At 39.7% G+C, this 24,970-nt stretch overlaps 3 protein-coding genes across 3 annotated transcripts; all 3 read left to right on the top strand.

Annotated features, from left to right (window-relative positions):
- The first annotated feature begins 113 nt into the window (after positions 1-113).
- LOC138208912 (ras-related protein Rab-3D-like) lies at positions 114-8,432 on the top strand. The gene is made up of 5 exons (XM_069167141.1): positions 114-252; positions 2,967-3,200; positions 6,221-6,339; positions 7,071-7,195; positions 7,338-8,432. The coding sequence occupies exons 2-5, from the start codon at positions 2,967-2,969 to the stop codon at positions 7,523-7,525; spliced, it is 666 nt and encodes a 221-aa protein (XP_069023242.1). The 5' UTR covers positions 114-252; the 3' UTR covers positions 7,526-8,432.
- A 421-nt stretch (positions 8,433-8,853) lies between these two features.
- On the top strand, positions 8,854-14,636 carry tspan34a (tetraspanin 34a). The gene is made up of 8 exons (XM_069167553.1): positions 8,854-8,919; positions 10,447-10,524; positions 11,759-11,974; positions 12,596-12,670; positions 12,815-12,922; positions 13,152-13,295; positions 13,418-13,510; positions 14,284-14,636. The coding sequence occupies exons 2-8, from the start codon at positions 10,468-10,470 to the stop codon at positions 14,338-14,340; spliced, it is 750 nt and encodes a 249-aa protein (XP_069023654.1). The 5' UTR covers positions 8,854-8,919; positions 10,447-10,467; the 3' UTR covers positions 14,341-14,636.
- Positions 14,637-21,136: 6,500 nt separating this feature from the next.
- On the top strand, positions 21,137-22,215 carry dand5 (DAN domain family, member 5). The gene is made up of 2 exons (XM_069166764.1): positions 21,137-21,598; positions 21,916-22,215. Exons 1-2 carry the CDS (start codon positions 21,137-21,139, stop codon positions 22,213-22,215), a joined length of 762 nt encoding a protein of 253 aa, XP_069022865.1.
- Positions 22,216-24,970: the final 2,755 nt, after the last annotated feature.

The following is a 24,970-nucleotide window of genomic DNA, read 5'->3' as shown; positions in this document are numbered from 1 at the left end:
TCTTTTTTTTTTTTGTGTTGATTTTATTTTGAAAGATTTTACCGGAAGTTGTATTGATAGTCTGCTTAACTCGACAGGCTGCTGGGTGGAGGATGTCCCAGTGACAGACGGGCTCAAGCACAGTCTGGAGATCCGGGAGCGGAGCACCTGAACAGGAGCGCCCGGCAGCAGCACACACACCCATCGGCTCCCAAGTGGAGGTGAAAGTCCGCAACGAAGGACGGAGGAGAAACTCATAAAACTACATCTAAGGTAGAGTAATGAGCATTTAACACAGTTTTTTTTTTAGTCACACCAGAGGAGTTGTTAGAAGTGTCATCAGGTAGTAGCTGAGTTACCGTATGGTGGACGGTGTTGGCGGATTGTTAGCACGAGAGCTTCCACTACACAATAGGAACTTTATCTTAGTTTTTTTTTTTTTTTTTTTTTTTTTTTTTTTTTTTAACAATAGGAGGCTGATTTGTTGACAGATAAGTGGATTAGGTCTCAACATTTGGAAGTGCTCATGCAAACAGCAGCCAGTCTTGTGCAGAACCATCCCCATTCACTATCTCAAGCCAAATGTCAACATCTGCTCTTAAGTGAAATACTGTTTTATGACGCGTTTGCCTCAGTGAAAGATGTTTTCTTTTACAAAAGTTAATGCATAAACCTCCACACACTAGTTTGAAATGCTGATGTGTAGGCGCATGCGTGGATATTAGTGTTTTGCTGAGTGTGTGTCGCAGCACGCCGCCCATGCAGGCCCTCTTTTTTTTTTTATGATGTTGGAAGTGGTAATGCTGAGCTGGTCTCCGGAGACATCTGAGCAGCCAGGGAGGAGTAGGAGTCAGCTCAGCTCGGGGCAGGGTGGATGAATGGAGGGTTCGGCCCCCTTATGATGCAGAGGGAAGGAGGAAGGAGAGGGGGGTGAGATATGGATGGATGATGAAAGGAGGGATGCATGGAGGGGTGAATATGGGAGAGTAAAGGAAGATAAATGGGATTGGGAGTGTGGTTGTGTGTGCGTTTAAGTGGGAGTGTCAGTGAGTGGATGAAGACAGGTGATGGATGAAATCTGCAGGGAGGGGAGGAGAGTGTATTGCCCTGAGCCCACCACTCAGTGTCCACTGATCCTATACAGTTTTAACGCAAGTTCATGTGACAAATGGACGGAGAGAGCGGTGGATGACTGATGGTGGGAGAAGCGCTGGACGGAGCACGCCCTGGCTGTGATTCATGGCACAGTGATGAGCGCGATGAAAAATGAGGGAGGAAGATGGACCATTTTTAAAATAACACTTTCATTTACCAACATCAACATCTGCTCAGCTATTAGTGTGGATGAATTGCAGACTTCTGAGTGTTAACCTGAATTTTCAAATAGCTCAGATTCCTCAGTCCGACATTTGACTACACATTTTTAGTCATAAAACTTGTGCCCCCACACCCACCCACCCACCCACCTTCCTTAGTAATCAAGTTAGCCAGTATCAGGCCAATATCAGACTGGGAGGCTGGTGGTGGAGCCAAATCACACTCATTACCCACGTCCAAAATTTATTTTCAGTTCTTGGGCTGCATTTTCTCAGTGTAAATGATTTATCAACCGGGCAAATGGCTGACATATTTGTTGCTTTCTGAAAATACTCAAGCTGATATGGTGGTATAGAGGCAATCCTGGATTTTGCAGATGTTTATTTTTTTTAAACTCTTTTGTTGTCACCATTTTTATTCAAATAACCAAAATGTCAATTTTACTGTTTATTTCATCTCGTTTTAATGATAAAGGACTGTATTCTGTTCTGCATAACTCTCCCTTTAAACTGTTGGACTCTATTAATTCAGATTTATTGGCAGCTATCAGTACAGTGTGCAAATCTTGTGCTGGACTTCTGCATCCGCTTACCCCAGCATAGTCACATTTTATTGTCTTCGCAAATAAGCTTCATTATACAGTATAATGTCATCTGTGGAAAGGCAGGCCTCTTACCGCTGTGTTTCATTAGTCTTTGCATGCATTATACCTTGTGCAATTTAGCATTTAGCAGAATAGCAGAAACAATAGTCATTCATCTTGCGTGCATTTACTTGTCTGTTTGCCCTGTGCAGCATGAACCTTCAGTTTTGTGCGTGTGCGTTGTTCCTTTAAATACTGTACAACCACTCCTACATTCTGCTGCTGTCAGGAGGAAATCTTGAAACATTTTGTTTTTTTTTGTCTGACCAACAGCCTAAAACCAAAAGCGATTCTGTCTGCAGTCTAAAACACAGAGAAGCAGCAGATTCTCTCACTGGAGAAGCAGACGCAAAGAATGTTTGGCATTTTTGCAGACAAATTATTCAATAACTCGAAGGGCACTTGGAGAGCACAGACTCCTCTCCTGTGAAACTACTGTGCCTCTGTGCTCCATAACGACTGCTTACTGTATTAAGTTTGAGAAATGACATGTGTATTACAGAGAGGTAATGGTACCCATGAATGTAGATTATTATGTGGAGTCGCAGTATTTTTAGTATTGCTTGTTTCGCCGCTATTGCAATTTACTGCCATCTACTGGATTTTAAGATGTATGGCATTTAGTAGGCCAAATGCCATATCTCGCAATGTTAATGAAAGGGAAAAATAATCTTTGGGTCTGCCTTGTGAATCAAATCCCCTCCAACATTTTATGAGTACTTCCTTTGCTTGTGCTACACCGTTTCACAAGGTGCCATGTAAATCAGGCTGGCAGTTTTTCCTGTTGACCAACAAACACAAAAACACAATTTCCTTGTCAAATATAATTAATAGATCGTTTCAGTACCACTGTAGTTTTTGACACAGTCTTTTTCTGGGCACTGGTTTCATTAGAAAACGTCTTAATCATCACTGATACTTTTGTATGAGTGAGTTTCAGGCTGTAAAGACCTCTCCTCTCCTTTCCCCACTGTGGGATTAATAAAGTCAAGTCGAGTCTAATCTTTTGTCACACTTCTTTTGAAAGATGGCATCAGCCAGAGATCCAGCGGCGGTGCAGGAGCAGAGAGATGCTGCAGACCAAAACTTCGACTACATGTTCAAGCTGCTCATCATCGGCAACAGCAGCGTGGGAAAGACCTCCTTCCTGTTCCGCTACGCAGACGACTCATTCACTCCAGCGTTCGTCAGCACGGTGGGAATAGACTTCAAAGTCAAGACCATCTACAGGAACGACAAGAGGGTGAAACTACAGATCTGGGTGAGATGGGAAACTATGCTGAAACATTCATCACAAAAACATGCTGAATCAACTGCAGAAAGACAGAGGATAGAAGTCTTAATGCAGAAGATTCTGCAGAAACATCATATAATTCTACTTTAACACACACACACACACACACACACACACACACACACACACACACACACACACACACACACACACACACACACACATACGTGCATCTTACCACTGCATTCACAGTTAGACTGCATGTGACTGACGTGTTGTTTATGTTGATAATTAGCTGTTTGTGTGTTAGATAGAGCTTCCCTCCCTAACACCCTCCTGACAGGAAATGCTAAGAACTGTGTTTTCCATGTAAGGGTTTTGAAGAAAACATCAAATAGAAAACAGCTTCAAACTTTCAAAATATATTTCTTGTCTTTCCTTCCGCTGCATTCATAGTTTCAGTCTTTTCTTGCTTCTTTTTCTGATTTTTGTCCTCTTTGAACGGGACGAGAGGAGAGATGGTTTTAGTCATTTGGGAGATCAATGGTAGTTTGCACACTGTTGTACATCTGCCTTCAGTCCTCATGATAGAAGTCACAGTTTCTGGCTCTTTGAGTAAAATTTTTGGAATCAGTTGATGTGTATTGTTAGAAACACATTTTGCTTCTTCTTTTTTTTTTTTTAAGCAAAATAAGTCTTATTTTCCTCCTTCTTTCAAACTGTGTTTCATCACGTGCACATAGTCTGGTTTCTTCTCTGCAACTGGAAGAGTGGCCAGAACACCCTGCGGCTTTCGTTGACTCATTGAGATATGTTTGTTCATTGCAGAAACTGTGAACCAAAAGCTAGCAGGCAGTGTTAAAGTTTGACCAGATTTAATTCTAATTAGTCTTGCTTACAAAAAGTTGTACATGCTGAATATAAAACATAATGTCTGTTTTTTGCTTTACCATTCAGACTATGAGATTTTTATGTAGTGGTTTATTTTTAACTGGAAAAATAACCTTGTCAAGCCCTCACTCTCCATATATTCTTAAGGCTAATTTACATCAGTGCGCTGTTAGCAGTTAGCCTGGGGGTAGCACCATTGGACCAAAGCCATAAGTCTGCAAACAGACATTTTAAAGAGTCTTTTGGGTCTTTGAAAGTAGATAAACACACCAACATATTTACATCAGAGGTGTAGATATTTGCACATTTTTACTGTATAGTTGACTCGGTCCATGTGACATTCACATCACTTAGGCCTGAAAAGCTCCTAATAATTTCTGGTAGAATGCTCAGGAAGCTTTTTCACTCACCAGATTAAAAAATGTATTGTACCGAGAGAGAGAAGAGGTTTGACAGACAATATATCAACAAAATTGAGTATAAAACGCTGCAGTCTCTTTAATGTCAGAGCTGTAATTTGCTTGAGGTAATTAACATCATTCATATGTGGTTGAGAGCTTTTAAAATACATCTTCAACCGAGAGCAGAGTAAATAGAGCTTTTCAAAGTGTTGTTACACAACATTGACTGTTTATTCTCACCCCATACTCTAGTATGGCGTGTTACATGCTGCTGCCTGTCATGGATGTAAACTAATTTCTCACACTCTGAAGTTAATGACAGTTGATGTTTAACATTGTCCCCAGACGGCAGGGTTCATGAAAGATGCATGGGTTTGAGCTGCCGGAGCTGAATGTGCTTACCATGCAGTCTGACACCCGGGACAGATCTATTACTGAACGTTAGTGAAAGGCGAGGACTCACCCGTAGTACTCCTATTAGATGAAAGTAATACATCTTTTTTAAGTTAATGTATTCAGCTCTGCTTCACAATGATACAGCTGCATACTTTTCCACAAAGAAAGCGCCAATTAAAATGATGTAACTCAAGTATAAAAGATACCCACATTAAACTCCTGCAAAATGATAATAAAATATTATTATAGATCCATTAACAGGTAAGCACCAATGTAATGTCCTTGCTCTTTGACGTGAAGTTAATTTTATATTCACTAGAGACATTCAGTAAAGATGTCGTGTTGCTGTTTCTCAAGCCATTGCATCAACTCGGCATCTGGGTTTTTGGCTACTTAGCAACTTAAATGGTTTTCACGAGACCATTAAAACAAACATAACAAATTTGTTTAAATCACCAAAGTTCAATATGAGACAGTAACATCTCGTACTATCAGTATCATAGTATGGTGCCTTTCCCACATAATGTAAGTCAGTGACAAGCCCTACATTTTCATCTTTAGAGTGCATGACATTAATATTGCACTCTTCAGCTGCTGGCTTTACATTTCAGGGAAGAACTTTAAACCTTTTACATTAACCAGTTAAGCCCAAGTGTCTTATTTCTTGCTGAAGTTTTAAAGTATTCACAACAGCATAACAGAAAAAACTTTTTTTGTCCCTTGGCGTATAGCCAAGAGCAGATCCTGGTGTGTTTATAGGGTGTGGCAATATTAACACTAGGTGGGAGGAACTTCTGTTCCTAGAAAGTTAATGATTCACCTTTCCTTTTCAGCCGAGTTAACCATTTGTTCTCTCTTAGTAAAAGTGTTTAACTTAATTGTTATCTTTGAGCATTATATTGTATGTCATGAAATTGCATTTCACTAGCCATTTTTGTTTCTTTGTCACACACACATCAACTGAGGTGACAAGCATTGAATCTTAAAGATCTCCTCCAGACAAGTTTTAAGATGTATGTATGAAATACTGTACTTTGAATAATAATTTGTCAAATGTGCAATGTTTTTTTTTTCAACAAAAATTTCAATTATCTAGTAAAAGTACTTTACATCTCCTCCGTCTCACTCATTAAAAAAAAAAAAAAAAAAATCTAGAATCAGTAGGCAAATATATTTCATTTCAAAGTTAAACTGCTAAACGCATATCCGTCAACTCAAAGAAGAAGAAAAATATTTATTAATGGAGGGGATTTTAATTTGACACTTATTTTGACATTGTTTGGGGTTTAAGAATAAAAAAAAAAAATCATTAAAGTAAAAACCCTGAATTTAATGAATGACCCTTGTGTGTGTTTACAGGACACAGCGGGGCAGGAACGCTACCGGACAATCACCACAGCTTACTACAGAGGAGCCATGGGATTCCTGCTCATGTACGATATTACAAGCCAGGATTCATTCTGCGCTGTTCAGGACTGGTAGGTAGACCTATATATGTAGCATCATACTATCAAACCAGCAGCAGCATGTGTGTGCTTTCAAATAGGTGACGGAATTTGTAAAGTTGAGTTGTCCAAGGAAATTCATTTCTTTTTTTTTGTTTGTGTCTTTTGCCTGGAAATACCAAAAACTTGTTGGTGTGTTTCACACAAAGGGGAAAATTTAAAGCTGTAAGCAATTTTGTAAAGTAAAATAGAATATTTTTAGTCACAGCAAACAGTTTCTTACTAAAAGAAACTCATCTGACAGTTCCACTCCAGTCACTGTAAAATATTTACTGTAATACAAGTGTAAAAGCTAAAGATAGCCACATTCAAAACATGCCAAATAACAGCAGTAGTGGCATTAGTACTAACTGAAATAAATAGCAGCACATGTACTGCAGTAAAAGAAGCAAAACTGGGTTGTTACAAGTAAGTCTTGCTGTCAAAACTTGTACTTGTGTAAATGTTAGAAAAATATTTTTAAAAGATCAAAATTATAAGAACTTGTCTTTCATACATCATATTATTGTAATATCTGGGGAGTTTTGGGATAGTTGAGGTATTTTTTAATCAGTAAAGTACAATATACCAAAATTAAAGCAATACAGCTACAACAATAAAAAAAAAAAAAGGACTAGCTTTTCTTAAGTGTCGTGAAGAGACAGAGGGTCTCTCCAGGTTGAAAGGTTGAGTGGTTGTGGAAATGTTGTGTTACTGTTCCCCAGGGCAACCCAAATCAAGACTTATTCGTGGGACAACGCTCAGGTAGTGCTAGTAGGCAATAAGCTGGACTTGGAAGAGGACAGACAGGTCCCAACTGCGGATGCCCAAAGAGTGGCCACAGAGCTTGGTCAGTACACACACACACACACACACACACACACACACACACACACACACACACGTGTGTTCATCTCTTGTTCAGTAAAAACATACAAACATCACTTACTAATCGCTCATCACCTTTGTCTCTCTCTCTGCTCTCTCCTCAGGCTTCCAGTTCTTCGAGGCAAGTGCCAAAGACAACGTCAACGTGAAGCAGGTCTTTGACAGGCTGGTGGACGTCATCTGTAAGAAGATGACCGAGAGTGTCAACGGTGATGCCAGTCCCTCAGCCAATGAAAAGGTGGATGGCCTGAAGGACACGCCCCACGTCAGTCAGGGTGGCTGCGCGTGCTAATAGCTGTTAGTAGAAAATCATAAAAGGGTTTCAAGGTTAAACACACATGCACACAGGTTTTCTGAATTGCCTAACAATCTATCGTTGTCATGATAGATAATAGTGTCATGGATGCTTGGCTCTCTTTTTTATTTTTATCTATTGGATCTTTTCTCAACTTTTGAGCACTTTCTCATCATTTCAATGAGACTGTTACACTGAGAAGCCAAAGACCTGCAGCTGTGCCTTTTGCATGACACCACTGCTCCATCATGTCCTGTTTAAACAATGTAGAGGGTGAAAAGTACCTGTTGCAGGTGAGGAAGTAAATGAAAGGCTTGTTTAGCAGGGCATGTGTCATGCTACCCCCTTGTGGGTGTTACATGAAAATACATCACTGTGATTCATCCTCTTGTGTGTATGTATATCCCTGTGAATTTAGGTTAGGTTAAGTTAGGTAGTTACTTTATTAATCCCCGAGGGGAAATTTTTTTCCCCATAAAGAAGAAGGCTCGCTAACTGTTCAGTACAAAGTCAAACATACCTGAAAGTTGAAATCACACACACCTGAAGGTGCTGTCATCCCAGGTGTATGTGAATAATCTACTAGTTGTCTCCAAGGGATATTTTCACTTGCTTTTAATTTATTTTTCCTTCTTTTTGTACATAACATGGCCAATGTTAGCTCAACATTTCATTTCACTACAGTTCATTGTGTCCCTGTTAAAGTTGAAATTAAAATATATGAATCTATACATAATGTTTGTCGGACTTCATTTGCATGAAGTCATTTCATGTTATTTTTTTATGCAAAACATTTGTTGATAACGGGCAAAGTTCATGTTTAAAGTTCCCCAAAAGTTTCCATACCGTGTTGACTTCAGTAATTAATCACTTTAACAATAAATCAGTCAAGTCATAAATTTTATCTGCAGAGTTTTTGCATTTATTGGGAAATAAACAATCATCAGGTTTGTGTTTTATGCTCAACGTTAAATTATTTATTACCTTGGACTTGTTCCTCCTTTTAAAATGCTCCTTTGTTTTCAGCTTTGTGTTAAATGTGAGAAATCATTCATGAACATTCTGATCAATATTTTAGTTTGATCTTGAATTGATTGGAAAGTTTTTGATCATAAAAGCTTTTATTTTTGAAGGGACTTTGGTCACAAGGAAATGTTTCTAACAGCAATAGCAAAGTCAGTGACGTGTAGGGCATGAACTCCTGTTTTGCCTATCTGTGTGTGTGTGTGTGTGTGTGTGTGGGCGTGCGTGCGTGCGCGCCTGTGACGGAGAGATAGGGCGAGAGAGAGAGAGAGAAACCTGTGGGAAGATAAAAGGGCATTTGAAAGCCTTGTTGAGCAGATACTCCTGAATCATCAGACCTCAGCGGACACACACATTTTGCAGCACAGGTATGAGCTTCATGCTTTTTCACACTCTTTAATTAAATTATCCCCATATAAAATCAACTAAATATCTTTTAGTATTTATCTAACTCACCTATAAACAAATACCAAATGCAGTGTAGTTTTGCCAGACAGATCTCTCCATGAATTCTTTATTGAATTACTGTGAAAAGTCCAAAACTTAAAGGATGATTAATAGCTTGTACTTTGATAAATGATGCTCTTATATTTCCCTTGTAATCAAAGGTTTATTCCAAAGTTATAGGTCATTAGTTGTGTTATGTATATTCCTCAGTAATGCCTGAGTATTAGCATTTATATTCAATGTATTTATCTGTGTATTTAGTATTAATTTAGTACTTTCTTTTGACTAAACTGGGTTCACTCATATCAGTTACACTGTTAGAACGACAAACAGACAGTAAGCCAAGTATTTTCCAATTCTCCTCATTAACAGTGTATATAAAAACTAAAAACTACAACTTAGCTCCTTGGGCTGTAACGTTTCTACTAAAAGAGCTAATAAAGAAACTGAAAAAGTGTTCTCTTCCCTTCAAGTTTCATTAAGAAATTATTTGTCTTGTTTTGCTGACTTCCACTGAATTGAACATGTGATTTTGCTGGTGTCATAGGATCACCTATGTTGCAAGGTAACGGTTACCAAGTAGGTCCCTTTGACTACAATCTTCAAAGGTGCAATCAGGAAGAGAATTGTGTCAGTAATGATAAAAGTGACCTCATTCCTCTGATACCAAGAACAGACAGAAACAAGGTTGTGCAAGGTGGACAAGGGTAAGTGGGTGGCTGTTTTATGGCTCTTCTTTGCTATTTATAGTGTGAAAACCGGTCAGCTGATAAGATACCTCAGCTTTAACATTGATCGCAAACTCATCAAAGAACAAGAGCCAAGTTATAAAAAACATGTTTTTAACTTGCATTTGATCAATTTAATAACATACTGCAAATTGTTACGATCGGACCTTAATAGTAGCTAGTATTTTTGTGGTAATATTGATATGAGATTTCTCCTGCACTACTAATAAATCAATTATATCATCAAGAGTACAAAAGTCCAAACTTAATATTTCCCTCCTGCAACAGATGGGGGATTACAAGTAAAGAGGAAACGTATCACATGACTTAAATGCATGTTTGAGGATCCTTTAAATAACCTGCAGGAAAAGCAGTTTAAAAGTGTAGATGAACAAGCAGCTTGTGTGACACTTTAATCGAAACCTTGTATCACGTGAGCAAGAAAAACTCGCCATATTTAAAGAAGATTGAGACCACTTCCCTCGTCCTGCCTGTAACTGTGGTTAATTATTAACCAAAGCAGATACCATTTCACCTATGCTGGTGCCTGCTTTTGTTGTCATTCAGCACCATGTCATTGATTTTTCTGTACGATGTAAATTGCAAAGCGCCCACCTAAAATAAACGATGACTAACAGGAAGCAAAACCAGTTATGTACTTAGTATACCTGTTAGTTTTCAGCTACACTAACAAACTTTTTGTTCTCTTTTCTTCAACAGTGTGAAAAACAATCAGCCAAGATGTGTTGCTCCGGCCTTCTCAAAATGATGATGTTTATCTTCAATGGCGGCATCTTTGTAAGTTGGCAAAACAAAAAAGCACTTATCTGCATCTGCTGTCCAGCCTGTTTATGTAGGGATGTTTCAATTAGCAGACTAGCGAACACACATTACCGACAGTTATGTATGAAAGAAGGCAAACTATTTTCTGCGGCTATGTAAATTATTCTGCTTTGTAGGTAAACCCCAAAAATCATGGCTGTGTTTGCTATATTTAGTGATAGCTTAAAGAAAGAGTTTTGGGTAATACACTTGTTTTCTTTCTTGCTCTGAGTTAGATGAGAAGAAAAATACCACTCTTATACATAAACTGGAGCTAAAAGACTGGAAAGTGGGGGAATCAGTTATCCTTGCTCTGCCCAAAGATAATAAGCAGCCTGCCAGCACCTGTTTTCCACTGTATGTCTCTACTTGACTAGACTTGATTCGACTCGACTCATCTGTTATGTTTTTCCATTGGACAAAAGTTATAGATACTGTGAAAGCAAGTAGAGGTTTCTGGCACAACTTTACCTACTTCCAAGTTGCACTGCAAAAACAAAAAGAATCTACTGAGTGAACAACTTCAGTGACACTTGCAGCATGTGGACCAACTTTATTGTTAGACCAACGCATTTCGGCTCATGGCCTTCATGGTTGCCATCTTGTTTTTTTGGAGTCAGAAATGACCGCATTTGGACGAGATGGGAAAGAGTGAGGGACTGATCTGATTAACAACCTGAGGACAGGACACCCACCCACCTACATACCTGAAACCCAAATGCACCTCAGGCATTTCAATCAAACCAGGCACACCCAAAAACCTATCTATTTTTGAAGCCCAAAGTCCCAAAAAACTTGGACCTATTTTCAGAAGGACCAACAGCACCAAAAATATGTTTTGACTTCATATGTCATGAGAGAAGTTGATCCCTTTTGAGTGGGAGTCTATTAGAGCCGGTTGTGTTTTGGAGCTAGCCCCTGGTTACCCGCAATGGTATTGCACTTTAAGGCCCCTCCGTATTGGCTTCACCTCACAGACCCAGAGACTATGTTCATTTTTATACAGGCTATGGTATCGCGTCTGTTCAAAGCCTGCAGAGATCACACTGATATTTTCAGCAGCTGCTCTTATTTCCTGTTCTTATAAACTAAATACAATTCATTTTGATAAATGTCCTCAATCTGTGGAGTCTGTTTGTTCAATAATGCCATGTCCTTGCATTATCTCTCTTATTTCTTTCTGTCCTGTCTTGACTCACCCATCATGCAGTTGGCAGGTGCAGCCATTCTGGGTGTGGGAGTGTGGGTTAAGGTGGACAGCAGTTCTCTGCTGGGTTTACTGGAGAACGTGGAAAATAGTCCAAGTGGGCTGTCCCAACTAGTCAATGTCAGCTACCTGCTCATCGCCGTGGGCGCCATACTTCTGATCATCGGCTTCCTGGGCTGCTGTGGAGCTATGAGGGAGAGCAGGTGTATGCTGCTGACGGTGAGCTACGTTTGGTGGGGTCAAAGTTAGAGAATGACTGAAATGACAGAGTTTAAAGAGACATTTTCATTTTGAGATAAGTTGGCCTGATTATAATTGTTATTTTTCATTAACGGGCTATTTTTGAGGTGATTGCATCCGTTTTGAGTAACAAATCTGGTCGTCTGTAGGTTTTTTGTAGAAGACTAACACCCTTCAGGCAGTATATACATGCAACATCATCACTCGAATCTATTAAAAAAAGAATCAGATTTATAATTTATTAAAGTGTTGTGGTTGTTTGAGACCTATTTAAAGTTTCACAAACCTTCTTCTACTTATAATTTGAGAGAGGAGAGAATTATACTTCTACCAATTTGGTCAGAAACAGTGAATTGTTAAAATATTTAGTGGATATTTCACCACTGAAGTCAAGATAAATGTCCTCTCATACAGTCCTGATATGGATCTGCTGGTTTTGAAGTTGCAGCTTTATATTTTAGAAGGAGGCTTTAGGTTTACAGTGTCCTTTTAAACTTCACATCTGGTGAGACTTAATTTTATGGTCAAGTTGTGGGTAAACTGCTACTAATAAAGTGTTTTACACAGATAGATTTACACTATCCTTTTCTCCCATTTCAGTTCTTCACTATTGTGCTGATTATCTTCCTCGTCGAGGTTGCAGGAGCCATCGTGCTGCTCGTCTTCCAGGGTTTGGTAAGTGGCTCTCAAAAAAAAGGGGGATTTTCTTGGCACCAACTGCCTGTGTTCAGATTAAGAAAATTTTAAGAAGCTGAAGGACTTTCTTTAAAAAGTCCAAAGTATGTTGATGGATGTGTTAATTTCTATCTGACCTTCCAGGCTGATGAGCTTCTCCAGAGTCTGCAGAAGGAAGTCAAGGAGAGCATTAAAAAGGATTATGGAGAAAGTGAAAGTCTAACCTCTCTCTGGAACGCCACCATGGAGGAGGTACTGTATTTTAGTTTTTTTTATTTATATACACAGACATATCGATATGGTCACTAAAAATCATTTGATAATTTTTTTTTAAGCCCAAAGTAGGGTCTCTCAGGTTTTATTGTTATGGATCAATAACAATGATCAATGGATCAATAACAATACAATCTCTTTTGCCTTATCACACAGTGGCACTGCTGATAAGAAGATGTGTAATTAACACTTTGTGGCTTTCTTCTAGTTTAAATGCTGCGGATACATGAACTACACTGATTTTGACGACTCCCCTTTTTACAATAACCACGGAGGAGATGTTTATCCATTCCCGTGCTGCGCTTCAAACGTCACCATGGGTGTATGCAATACAAACGAAGCACAGATTTCGGTAGGAGACCAACTTAATTTTGGTTAAACTTCATGCATGCTGGCAACAAAAATATTAATATGACATACAGAGCGCAACAGTCAGTCCTGTCCTAAGCTAAAACCCAGTTGTTCCACTTCCAGAGGATTGATGGCTGCTTTAGCAAGCTGCTGCAGCTGATAGAGGAAAACGCTATGATCGTCGCAGCTGTGGCTCTGGGAATTGCCGCTCTTGAGGTAAAATGACAAACTGTTTTTGTATGTTTTCTCATGCTCGAGTGTAAAAAGGTTATGTGTACTTCATCCACACAGTATCTGAAATTATATCATATCTTCTTCAAATCTTGGTCACTTTCTTTTTGATCATATATATACTACATACACTTATTATTGATACTAGAAGATACCCAAACTATGACTGCATTGATTGTGACAAGTATCTGAAAATATCATCATCATCACATTACATCATTTGTCATTATTACCTTCAGTCATAGCTTTCATACTTTCTCATGTTTTAAATTATTTCTGACCATTAAAACGCACAATTACATAGAAAGTCTTTGGGTTAAATAAAAAAAAAAACACACAATTCTACTACTACTACTATTACTACTTCTAGTACTATTACTATTACTACTACTGTAGGTCTCTGGTGTGCATGCTAGGCCCAGGTTGCATTCATCCTGACAGTCCAGGAATGTCTCAGTAAACACCAGATTTAAAAAAACAAAAAACAACAACAACTGTATACTGTGAAATACTGAGAGATTTATCCTGTGGTGATAAGACTCAGTCAGCAATATGTGAACATGTTTGGCAAGGACTAAATGTTATGGACGTACATTTTTATGTAAAAGTCATTCACCGAAGGTTTAAGGCTTGTGTGCTATATATATATATATTTTTTTTTTTTTTTTTTTTAACTCAAATGTCTTCTTGTTCAGTCTATAAGCTGTATCTTAGCTCTATTTGCCAGATGAAATGATGATGAATTGTTGTCTTTCCAGATTGCTGCCATGGTGGCTTCGATGGTTCTCTACTGTCAGATTGGCCACAAAGGGTGATGTTCCCCTTATCCCGAGATAACAATGTAGGGTGGAAAAATTTTGCTGTGTAGATTTTTCAAGTATAAGACAGATAAACAAATACCCTTACTTTGAAAACTGTATCTGTACAAATCATACCGTGATTTATTTATATTTGAAAATAGGGTCACCACTGCTCACTTATGTGCTGATACATTTCACTTGTAATATAGAATGATGAAAAGTGAAGAGAAATCTGATTACATTGAGTTTATGTTATTCACATTCACTGCAATAATACGATGAATTTATTTTTGTATGTTTGATCATATTGAAATAATAAATGTCACAATCGTGGCTGGTTCTTTATTGACTGTGGTGTTCTTTGGTTAATGTGTATATGTTTGTATATGTTAGTTTAGTAAACAGGTAATTCTATCAACATAAGTGTTAAAGTATGTCAGATGATAACAGACGCCTGGTGGTGTTTAATATCGTAGACAACGGGTGGAATAAACCCTGGCAGGATTGAGACGAATGGTGACCTGGTTGGTTTTTGACCCCGCCCACACCTGGATCTGCCATTGAGAAGACCACACTTGACACTCCTGTGAGCTAAGAGCAGGAAACTGAGGCCACATGTGGAAACAGGCTTGCCAAATTTGGACAATGGAGCATTGGAAAAACCTTTTATAGTCTAACAAGTCTCTATTCCTGCAGATATATTCAGATGGTAGGGTCAGAATCTGGTGAAAATAACATAAGCATGAATCTGGCACCAGCTATGGTGGCACTAAGGTGCAAAACACAACAAAAAGAAAACGCAACAAAAACGAGCAGTCCTGAAGTGCAAAACACAAAAACCAAAAGAAAACACAACCACAAAAATGAGAAGCCCTGAAGTGCAAATCACAAATATAAAAAGAAAAAACACAACAACATTAAGGAGCACTCCTGAAGTGCAAATCACAAATACAAGAATGAATTACAATAGGGATTTTGCACCATTCAGTACTCGGGCCCTAAAAACACAATAACAAAAACAACTGAAGTGCAAATCACAAACACAAAAAGAGAAAACACAACAACAAAAACGTACAGTCTCGAAGGGGAACGGGAAAGAAAAACGTATACAAATGATTACAGTTTTGCAGATGTAACCCAGTAGTAAAACTGCGCGGGTTATAAGACGTTTCCTGTTGTTGTCTATTTGCTAAACACAGTGTCAATCATAGCCACTTCGTTCAGACGTAGTTCTCATTGGCTACATCAGGCAACGCAGGTTTCTGATTGGAGGAGGAGGTTAAGTCCCACCCCTCCAGGTAGCAACGTTTGCGCAGAGAAGTGAAAACCACATGAACGAGCGGCTGGAGATGCGCAATTCTTCAGCTAAACACAGGATGGTAAAAACGGTTTTTAACAATAAGTCTACCTTTTGAGAGAGCTTCTGTCACAACGTTAAGATGTTGTTAATTGAGCACCATTCCGCATTGATGAGCCGAAAAGTGTGATTTATAGCTCAATTGTCGCTCTGATGTTAGATGTCAGAACTTGTGTGTTGAAGTTTGTGTTGCACCGCTGGTGCTAGTGATAAAATGTAATGCCTGTTTAAGACAACTGAACATGTGCATTTAAACTATGATCTTAAATGAAAGAAGGTGAGCGTGTTATATGCTTTATTTATGTTCAGCAGATGGTTTTAAAAAGTAAACACATTAATTTCATAGTAAATGTTTAAAAAAAATATGAGAATTTGGATGTGATTTTCAGTAAGGCCTTAGAGAACAGAATTTTGTGATGCTGTAGAGTAATAAGCCTTGTTTTTTACACAGGCTAGGTGTTTGAGTTACCTGGAAAACCCTGTCGATTTTGGATTTGGATTCTCCTTGACGAAGGAGATGCGAGCCACCTTTAACCCCAAGGAGTTGGACCTGTTGTTCCATGGAGGAGACCGTCTGTTCCTTCATCCCTTCATCCGAGTGCACCAGAGTGGTAGGACTGTTAAAACCCCACATCTCGGACTATTTCTTCTTGAACCAAAGAGCTCTTTTGAACTAATCGGATTTGACTGGACCGATCGGACTGAAAAAACTGTTACGACCTCAACACGGAATCATCTTTAACATTTAGATCCAAAGACCTCTAAACTGTTTGCACTAAAGAGACAATTTTCTTTCGTCACGAGTGATATTGATAACAACTTCATGAGTATTATGTTTTCAAGCTGCTAAGCAGTTATTGTTACTTTGAATGCATTAAATATTGCATATGTTGTAAATAGCTTAATGTTTTTATATTTTTGCCAAAGTTTTTTTTTTTACAACTACAGTTGAACGTATCCCTGCGGCTCCAGTTGTGTATTGTGTCTGTTATCTCCTCACAACCTCTTCCTTATGAATCTAGACACTGGTCCATGTCATATTGAGTATTCTGTTAACTCTTTGTGGGTTACACAGAGAACAACATATGACAAGTCAAGCATGTAACCCATAAAGAAACAGATGAATCCTTTCTTAAAGATTCCATAGACAATATTTTTTAGCTTAACAGATAAGGTTACTACTTCTATGTGAAAGTTGTGGCTGTCAGTGCTGAATAAGCAGATAAGACCTGAGGCCTGTACTGCGAAGCAGGATTTGCGGCTATCGAGATCAATTCAGGCTTAACTCTGGGTTCACTTATGCCGGGATACATCACCATGGCTCAGGAGCAGGTTATGTTTAAGATTTCAAATCAAAACAAAATATACACGTAATTACAGTCAGATCTTCCAGTTTACTTTATGGTAAGGTGATATTAAGTCTTTCAACTTCGGGCTGCACACTCATACAGGCGGCGATTTAGTTATTCAGCAGTTGCAGTTGTTCTGCTTTCACCTGGATTATGTGTTTCACTTCTTCATATTTTTCTAAAATTATGATTGAAATATGTTGCTCTGGTGTTTGCACACTTGTCTATGTTTGTGATTGGTCAGACGCTGAAAACACCTCCTATTCTATGTAAACGCATTCGTGGCTATATTGAGAAACCCTGGGTTGAAACAGCGAGTTGTGACCGCTTAGTGGAACCTCGTTTGTCAGGGTTTGTTAAGCAAGATAACGGAAAGATATCCTGGGTAGGTTGAACCTGCTTTGTCGTCGAGGCCTCTGCTGTTCCCCTGGCGAAGTTGTTTCTGCTTTGGGAGGCTGCCCTGCACTTTTACTGTTTTTACAAAGTTGTCAAGGAGGAACTGGTGAAACTAGTGAATAATTTAGCTGCTGAGTACATATTCTTTACAGGAAGTAGTCAGGTCCACAATTGGAGCGATAAGAGAGTGAATTTAGGACCTGTGTTTTTCAAGTGACCAGCGGCATGACTTCAAACGAATGTTACTGCTGTTCCATGTCTGCTGGATATGTAAACAGAAATTTACTGTTGTGTGTACATGATTCATCAGTGATATTTACAATATGTGCTTCCCTCTGGTATCAAAAATTTGTTCATGCAGTTTTTAAGGGTGAGAAAGACTTCAGGCACGCTGAAGTTTATTTTATGTTTACAGTCCACTCGTTATTGGGTCCACTTCCTGGAAGGGAAGGTGGGTCATTTTATGATTTTACAGATACAAATTTACAACATTTGAATGTCTCAGACTTCAGCAGTGTTTCACATTGACTGTTTCAGTGCTGTTTGCATTTAATCCCTCTGCAGCCTGTGTGCCGGCATTGCTGCTTGTGCGGCAGGTGATTAGTACAGTTAGCAGAGTTTATGAGGTTGGACCTCAATGTTAAATAACATCAGTGAACAGCTGTTAAATTGCACAGGGGAGTGAAAGGTATACTTGGTCTGAATGGGCTAACCATATGCTCAGATCTGCTTTAATTTGCTTTATGCTGTGAGCATGTGACAGTGATACATTTCAGTTTAAATCAGACAGCCTTGATTACATGTATCAGTGTGTGTGTATGTATGTCTCTTTAGTTCGTGAAGTTTAATGTGTGCTGGCGGCTGACGCAGCAGGTTCGACTGTCACATGCTGTGCAGACGTTACCTGACCTTCTCAGTGGTGTCATAATCTGAAAACGCCGTCTCTCTTAAAACGGCTGGAGCCGCAGTTAAGTGCAACATGTGACTATGTTTCATGTTGTTTTTCTCCAGGTTAGACGTTAATGTCGTGACGTTAATGTCTGTTTGTAATGTGAAGTTAAAGCAGAGTACATGAAGTGAAGACGGGAACCATCCTCGATCATTTACCACCCGTGCAGAATGATGTTGCCCCTCTCAGAGTGCATGTCAGAAATATATTTAAAGTAATAAAGTTAATAAGAGACACACGGAGACAGTCGTCCATTCTTTGTTCACCAGTTTGATAACATCAGTCAGTTAGGGAAGTCTGTTCTCTTGCGTGTACGTGATTCTCTTTAACTTATAAATGTGAGAAATACAATATTCTGAAGCTATGTTGTATTTATTAGGTGATCATGATGATATGTCCTGTTGAAGCACAATCTCAACATATACTTCAAGATGTGGTAGTGTCACTAGAAACGGTGCTGATTTACTGCACTCAATGTTTTTCTCTCTTTATCTTATTTATAACCAGAACAGACGGACAGAAACAACATATTCTGCCGTGGCCTGGCACAGGTTCGGTCTGGACGTCAGGTGCTCCTCAAAGTTACACTTTCATCGGTCGTTTCCAGCCCATGAATCAACTTAATGCTTCCTTTTGTACTCCTACTTTACACCAACACACCCTTTTACATCGGTTTTTATTGACGGTGCACTCCTTGGCTGCATCAGTGGCAGAAACAATGAGTTAAGCAAAACAAAGTCAATAAACTTGATATACTGTTTTACCTTTCACAAAACATGATTGAGAATAGTGCCACACTGATCTGTGGTCAACCCTATTAGTTCATTTACTTGCGTATTTGCAATGCAAAATGATAAAAAAAAAAAGAAAGGGAGTCAAACTTTTAATGTAGCCTTTTTTTAAATTCCCGTAAACCTGTTTCCTTTAATTGTGAGCGAAACAAGGTAGTGTCCTTCAAACAGTTTTGGAAATGCCATCTCTGCAGGCCATGCTTAAATATTTGGGGAACCGTGGGATGGGGAGATGAGACACTAGTTTGTAAACGGCACCCTCTTGTGGACAAAGCTTAATCTGCAGCCACAGAAGGTGATAAACCCCTGATACTCTTGAACACAGCTACATACAGCCTATATTACGCTTACATTTACTCATTAAAGTTGGTCCTACAGATCAGATCAGCGCTGTGTGAATGTGCCACATTAGTGAAGGTGAAAATATATATTTCCCGCTCTATCCATCTAGATCACAATGTTAAGAGCTGGTTCTGGGAAACGGACATGAGGAAGAGAGAAGGGAGGGAAAAGTGGCACCGTAACTCCCGGGTCAGTGTATGAGAAAGTCAAACACGCGTTTTTATCGTAACAGCATCGGCTAGTCCGCCTACACCGGCCGCTCTGTGATCAGGTCACGGGTGACAGAGCACAATGGAGTCTAATGGTGTAATGATGGGCCGTCAGGGGAGATGCTGAGAAGCTGCTTGTGGCAATAAATGGACAGGAGACTGCTTGTTTACACAGGGAGCATAAACTCATTATTACTTTACAGTCAATGATAACAGAAACACCTGCCGAACACAGTCGATGAGTATTTTGAACAGTGTTAGGCAGCAAGTCTGTTTTTTTTTTAAATAATTCTTTGACGAAAAAGTCATTGATCTGCAGGATAAAGGCCGAAGTAAATTATCTTCAGTAATGAATATTTGACTTTTTTTTTTTTTTTTAAATGAGCTGAAACTCCTAAGATGCAGGATGCAAAAGAAGTTTGCTTGTTCATTTTGCTTGTGATGAAATACAATTGTATAAACTTCAAGGCAGATCACCACCAACCCAGAGTCTGGTTCTGTTGGAGGTTTCTTCCTGTTAAAAGGGAGATTTTCTTTCCTGCTGCCTTTCATTCGAATTGTTGAATCGTCGGGTTTCTTACTATAATGTTGTAGGTCTTGCACAGCCTTCAGATGACTCGTATGAGTAAAACTATATCGAATTCAATAAAATTCTTTGAATACTCTTTTAAATGGACATGACTGTCCTTTGGTTTTTGCAGTCAGCAGATCTCACCCATTTGAACACATCTGGGAGATTGTGGACTGACATTTTAGGCAGCTCAATAACAAATATACCTTTGAAATATCTTTTGTCAAAAAGATGTTTAAACCTCCTCTTTGTAGACGTTTTACCAAAGTGCACTGAAGCTGTTCTGGAGACCCACAGTTATTTTTTCCAATAATAGTTCAAAGGACTATTGACAACCTTTTTATCCATTTCATTAAAAACCTTCAAAATAAGTAAAACTCAAAGCTACAACATAACTCGCGTCCATGCAATCAACTCAGATTTCCTTATTTTAAACCTCAGAGGATCAAACTCACCTTTCAGATGTTATGTTTTTATGACTGTGTTTTTAACACTTACCTTGAAACTGAAATCCTGTGTCTTGGCAACCATCCACGACCTGGATTTTTAAGCTTGGTGTGATGTCTGGGCCGGTGTGGGAATTGCGACACCTTCTTTGCGTTAAAACGCAGGTGAGAACTGGCAGCTACCTTCATAAAAAGGTTCCCTCCGCCTCGCTGACCAAGCACTGACAGCAAGGTTGCCATCTGGAACCTTGGACCACAAACCACCAGACGAAGATTTTTTTTTAATTGATTAATGTAATTTTTTTTTTATTTGCTTAATTTAGATTTTTGCACAAACTCTGAAAATATTTGCATAATTTCAGTCTCTTCAATTTCTGAGAATTATTGACTTTTTCGTCAGTATGGGTTTTCTCTTCAGCTTCATCTTTTTGTCGAGTTGTACGGCTGTAGCTGTTACGCTTCCTTACAATACTTTTATGAATGGCTCGAGAGTTGAATTTGAGTCATCTGGCAGCGGACCAGATAACACCGTCCACGGAGTAGTCAAGGTTGTGCAGCTGGACCCGCGTGCTCTCGCCCAGTCAGCGTTCTTCAGACGAGGACTGACCCCCAGAAGAGCTCACAGCTCCAGATTGCCCTTCCCTGCCTTCCTGTCTCACGGCCGCTCAGGTCAGGGCCTGTCCTCGAAGACCCCTGTGAGTCCACTTCACAACCTGCGTCCTAAAACCCCCACCGACACGGAACTGAAGAAGAAGCAAGGACTGCACATGTGGCAGAGAGCCCTGGACAAAGGAGGCAAGATGTCCCTGCCTGTCAACCTGAAGGACACTAAACAGACATGCACAGCAGTACCGTTCACTCAGGTAAGAGGCAAAGAGTCTTCTATGTCTTCTGACTGAATATTATTTCCTTTCTTTTCTGTGCACACCGAAACATTTTTATTCAGATGAGCGATTATCTACAGAGCTTTGGCAAATTCCCCACTGTTAGGAAGTGTTGATATTTCTGTGACAATTAGAGAGATGTCTGTTTACTCGTGAAGCTGATTACGGCTCTGGTGCTGCATTAGCTGTGTTTTTTTTTGGTTGTTTTTTTTTGACCCTGTCAGATGTAAAGCGACATCAATTGCTACTGTGGCTGTGTTTACCCGGAGCTTGACCCTCTCTTGTCATCCTCCCAGCACGTGACAGCTGAAGGATGCGGAACACTGACGGTGCACAACAAGCTGTGTTTCGGCCAGTGCAGCTCCCTCTTCGTCCCGTCTGGGGGGGAGTTTGCCGGGCTGAGTCCTGGATCGGGGGCCTTCCACCGCCGGGCCCCCTGCTCCCGCTGCTCCCCGTTCAAAGCTCACACCGTCACTGTGACTCTGCGCTGCAGAGGCCACGTTCGGGAGAAGCGGGTGATGTTGGTGGAGAGCTGCAAGTGTGAGACGGGCCGCGAGGAGAGGAGCGCCGAAGCTGCAGCTTCCACACATGTGTAGCTGTGTTACAGCTGATATAACAAGACTGTGTGACTCTTTATTTCCTGAAAACAGTCGTTTGTGAACGTTTGAAAAAGAAAATGGAGGAGCCGGTAAAAACAAATTTTAAATTTGGATTGACACCCTAATTGTAATAATCAAATGACTGCCAAAACATTGTTTGATCATTATTCTGACAATAGTAATTATTATTTGCATAATGTACCTGTATGTTTATGTCTGAGTCTGAATGTGTTATTCGGAGTAAAATACTCTGGTGGCTTATCCCACCATCGATTTTTGACAAATTGACCTGTATTTTGGTCATGCTAATTTTTCTGTTGCGACAGATGAAGCTGTCCACACTGGACTTATGTTGAAAAATTTGTTTAGATTAATCTAAACTGAAATATTGTGATCTGTAATATTGTCATTAAAACGTCCTCTTTGTCCACATTTCTTTTTTTATGGGCATTGCTAATTCAATTTCTACCAACACTGTTAGATTCACAAGTGCAATTTAGTTTGCATGCAGAGCTTAAGTAAAAACATGACGAGCATTTGTTGTTTTTTCCACCCACTCTTGTATTCATGCATTCAAGTGTCAGCTCCTATATTTTATTAAAAAGCTGTGTTCCACAGACTTCCAGCACGTAGCACTTACATCTGAAAAGCACCGAACTAGAGAGCAAACGAGCTATTGAGCACGGGTACTTAGCAGTAAGCAAACATAATTGTTTCAGCATGGACCCTTGAATTATGTATAGGAACCATCTATTCTCATGCCCAATCTCTTTTCAGGGCAGTTGTGGGAATTTGAACATCATTCACCACAGATGCACTTGAGCAAGTGGGCATGTGTGATTGTGTGTATGTGCTTTTTTTTTTTTTTTTTTTTTTCAGTTAGGGCCCATAAAACCTATTATTCATTTATGTCCTGGCACCTGGACCTGGTAAAGTGAACTCATCCCACACATCCCTACATACATTCCCAGAGGAGCATAAAGAAGGGGGCTCTTTACGTTGCCTTGGCATGTTGTCAAAATCGCTGCTTAGATGGCCATTTGCATTCACGTGGGCTTTCTGAAAAAGTGAAAGCGTTCATTGCACTACGGGGGTGCATTGAGTCCCTCGGATTCTATTAGCATGTGATTAACATCTTGGGTTGATGGCTATATTTTCCAAGATTGATGGGACAAATATTTGCCCAGGTCTTAACTGCGAAGAATTAGGGGCCACTTTTAATCAGGCACTTGTTTTTTTTCTCGATATGCAGAACGTGGAGAGGGTGAGAGGCTCCTTCTGATCAAATTCAGCTTTTTTAGCTCCTCATAGTGAAGAGGGTTTTTGTAAAATGTCAGAATCTGAGTAATGTATAACCAACCCTGTGCTGTATTTAGTCATCCCTCTCTGGCATTATGTAATGGTGCCCTTGCTAATAATCTACCCACTGCGTTCCTGTATGTGTGATGACATTGGTGACGAGAGAGTCATGATCTCACTATCTTCTCTCTAAAACACTGTACCGCTCTTCTTCCAATCTTTTGTATTTTTTTTGTATTTTTTTGGGGGGGAAAAAGAGCTAAAAAAGAAAGTGGGCATAGTGGAGGGAGGGGAGGGGAGGAGGAGGGTGGTTGTTGATTGAACAAACAAGGTGCACAAGAGAGTGCACCACTTAGCAAGACAGATGTCAGCCCCTTTTGCATTGTGGGATCCGGCAGAGCACTCCTGTGTCATTAAGGATGGCCTGGTTCCCATGGCGAGGGGAAAGGAAGGAGCGAAAGGAGGAGGGCCCGCTGCCAAGTTCAGCGCCTCGGGGATCAGATCAGCGTCACGGGGTGCTAAGTGGCCTAGTTAGCGCTTTAAAACGCACAATGAGCTGCCTGCTCTTTCTCTGTGTGTGTAGGCCTTTTAACTGTCAGACATGCAATCGGTTGGGAGGTATGCATGATGGAGGTGTGTGTGTGGGGGGGGACTCGAACAATATCAATTCAATCAAGGTGTATTAAGGGGAAACTTAATTACAGATGGAAAAGTTTTACATCGATTTTTTTTTTTTTTTTCCCGACAGCTATAGGTAGTGATGATATGAGGTGCTTATTGCGGTTCTTATGGTCAGAAAACAAATATTAGAACAGTGAACAATTTGGATTGAGGATCAATTTGATGTCCTCCACGCCACACAACTCTACAGGTGATTTGTTCCTACACTCAAGTGGGGGAGTGTTTCCTGAATTTGCGCTACGTTCAGGCACAAAAAGGACTTGGTTATTGGGAAAGATAATAGTTTGGGCTAAAATGATGACTTAAATTGTGTTGTGCACTAAACTTACTACTTCCTTAAAGTTATGCAACCTTTGTTGCTAGGAAACAATAAATGCAATTTAAAAAAAAAAAACTGGGCCCAACTCGTGGTTAGAAACAGGAAGCAAATAGTCTCCTGCACCCAAGTTTGCTGTTATATCAAACTGCCCACCCAATCTATCATCTGAACCACGTCACTTCAAGTTCAAGTTGTGGTTTGTCATTCGGCCATGTATGAGTACACAGCTGAACGAAATATCCTTCATCACAATCCCAAGGTGCTACTACGAGATAAGAATAAAATAGAAGTCAGAAAAATACATTTTAAAAGATGAGAGAAACACATTAAAATAAAAAAAAATGACAGCAGATTGTGTGAACGGCTAAAGGTCGCTTTACTTTGAATTGTAACCATGGGTCAAAATGAGAGGACCATCATTTGATGCTTAAGCCCTCCCTGCTGATTTCCTGT

This window comes from Embiotoca jacksoni, unplaced genomic scaffold (assembly GCF_022577435.1).
Source record: "Embiotoca jacksoni isolate LCO1_2020_lvr unplaced genomic scaffold, fEmbJac1.0.p SCAF_4, whole genome shotgun sequence".
Taxonomy (NCBI): Eukaryota; Metazoa; Chordata; class Actinopteri; family Embiotocidae; genus Embiotoca; species Embiotoca jacksoni.
Note: the sequence above shows the minus strand (reverse complement) of the source record. Positions and strands in the feature narration are given on the sequence as shown.

Excerpts from the sequence above, each read along its gene's own strand:
- tspan34a (XM_069167553.1), top strand. The coding sequence starts at position 10,468 with ATGTGTTGCTCCGGCCTTCTCAAAATGATGATGTTTATCTTCAATGGC. Across the intron at positions 11,975-12,595 it reads GCAGGTGTATGCTGCTGACG|TTCTTCACTATTGTGCTGAT; the intron begins GTGAGCTACGTT and ends CTCCCATTTCAG. Across the intron at positions 13,296-13,417 it reads CAAACGAAGCACAGATTTCG|AGGATTGATGGCTGCTTTAG; the intron begins GTAGGAGACCAA and ends TTCCACTTCCAG.
- LOC138208912 (XM_069167141.1), top strand. The coding sequence starts at position 2,967 with ATGGCATCAGCCAGAGATCCAGCGGCGGTGCAGGAGCAGAGAGATGCT. Across the intron at positions 6,340-7,070 it reads TTCTGCGCTGTTCAGGACTG|GGCAACCCAAATCAAGACTT; the intron begins GTAGGTAGACCT and ends ACTGTTCCCCAG. Across the intron at positions 7,196-7,337 it reads AAGAGTGGCCACAGAGCTTG|GCTTCCAGTTCTTCGAGGCA; the intron begins GTCAGTACACAC and ends CTCTCTCCTCAG.
- dand5 (XM_069166764.1), top strand. The coding sequence starts at position 21,137 with ATGGGTTTTCTCTTCAGCTTCATCTTTTTGTCGAGTTGTACGGCTGTA. Across the intron at positions 21,599-21,915 it reads CAGCAGTACCGTTCACTCAG|CACGTGACAGCTGAAGGATG; the intron begins GTAAGAGGCAAA and ends TCATCCTCCCAG.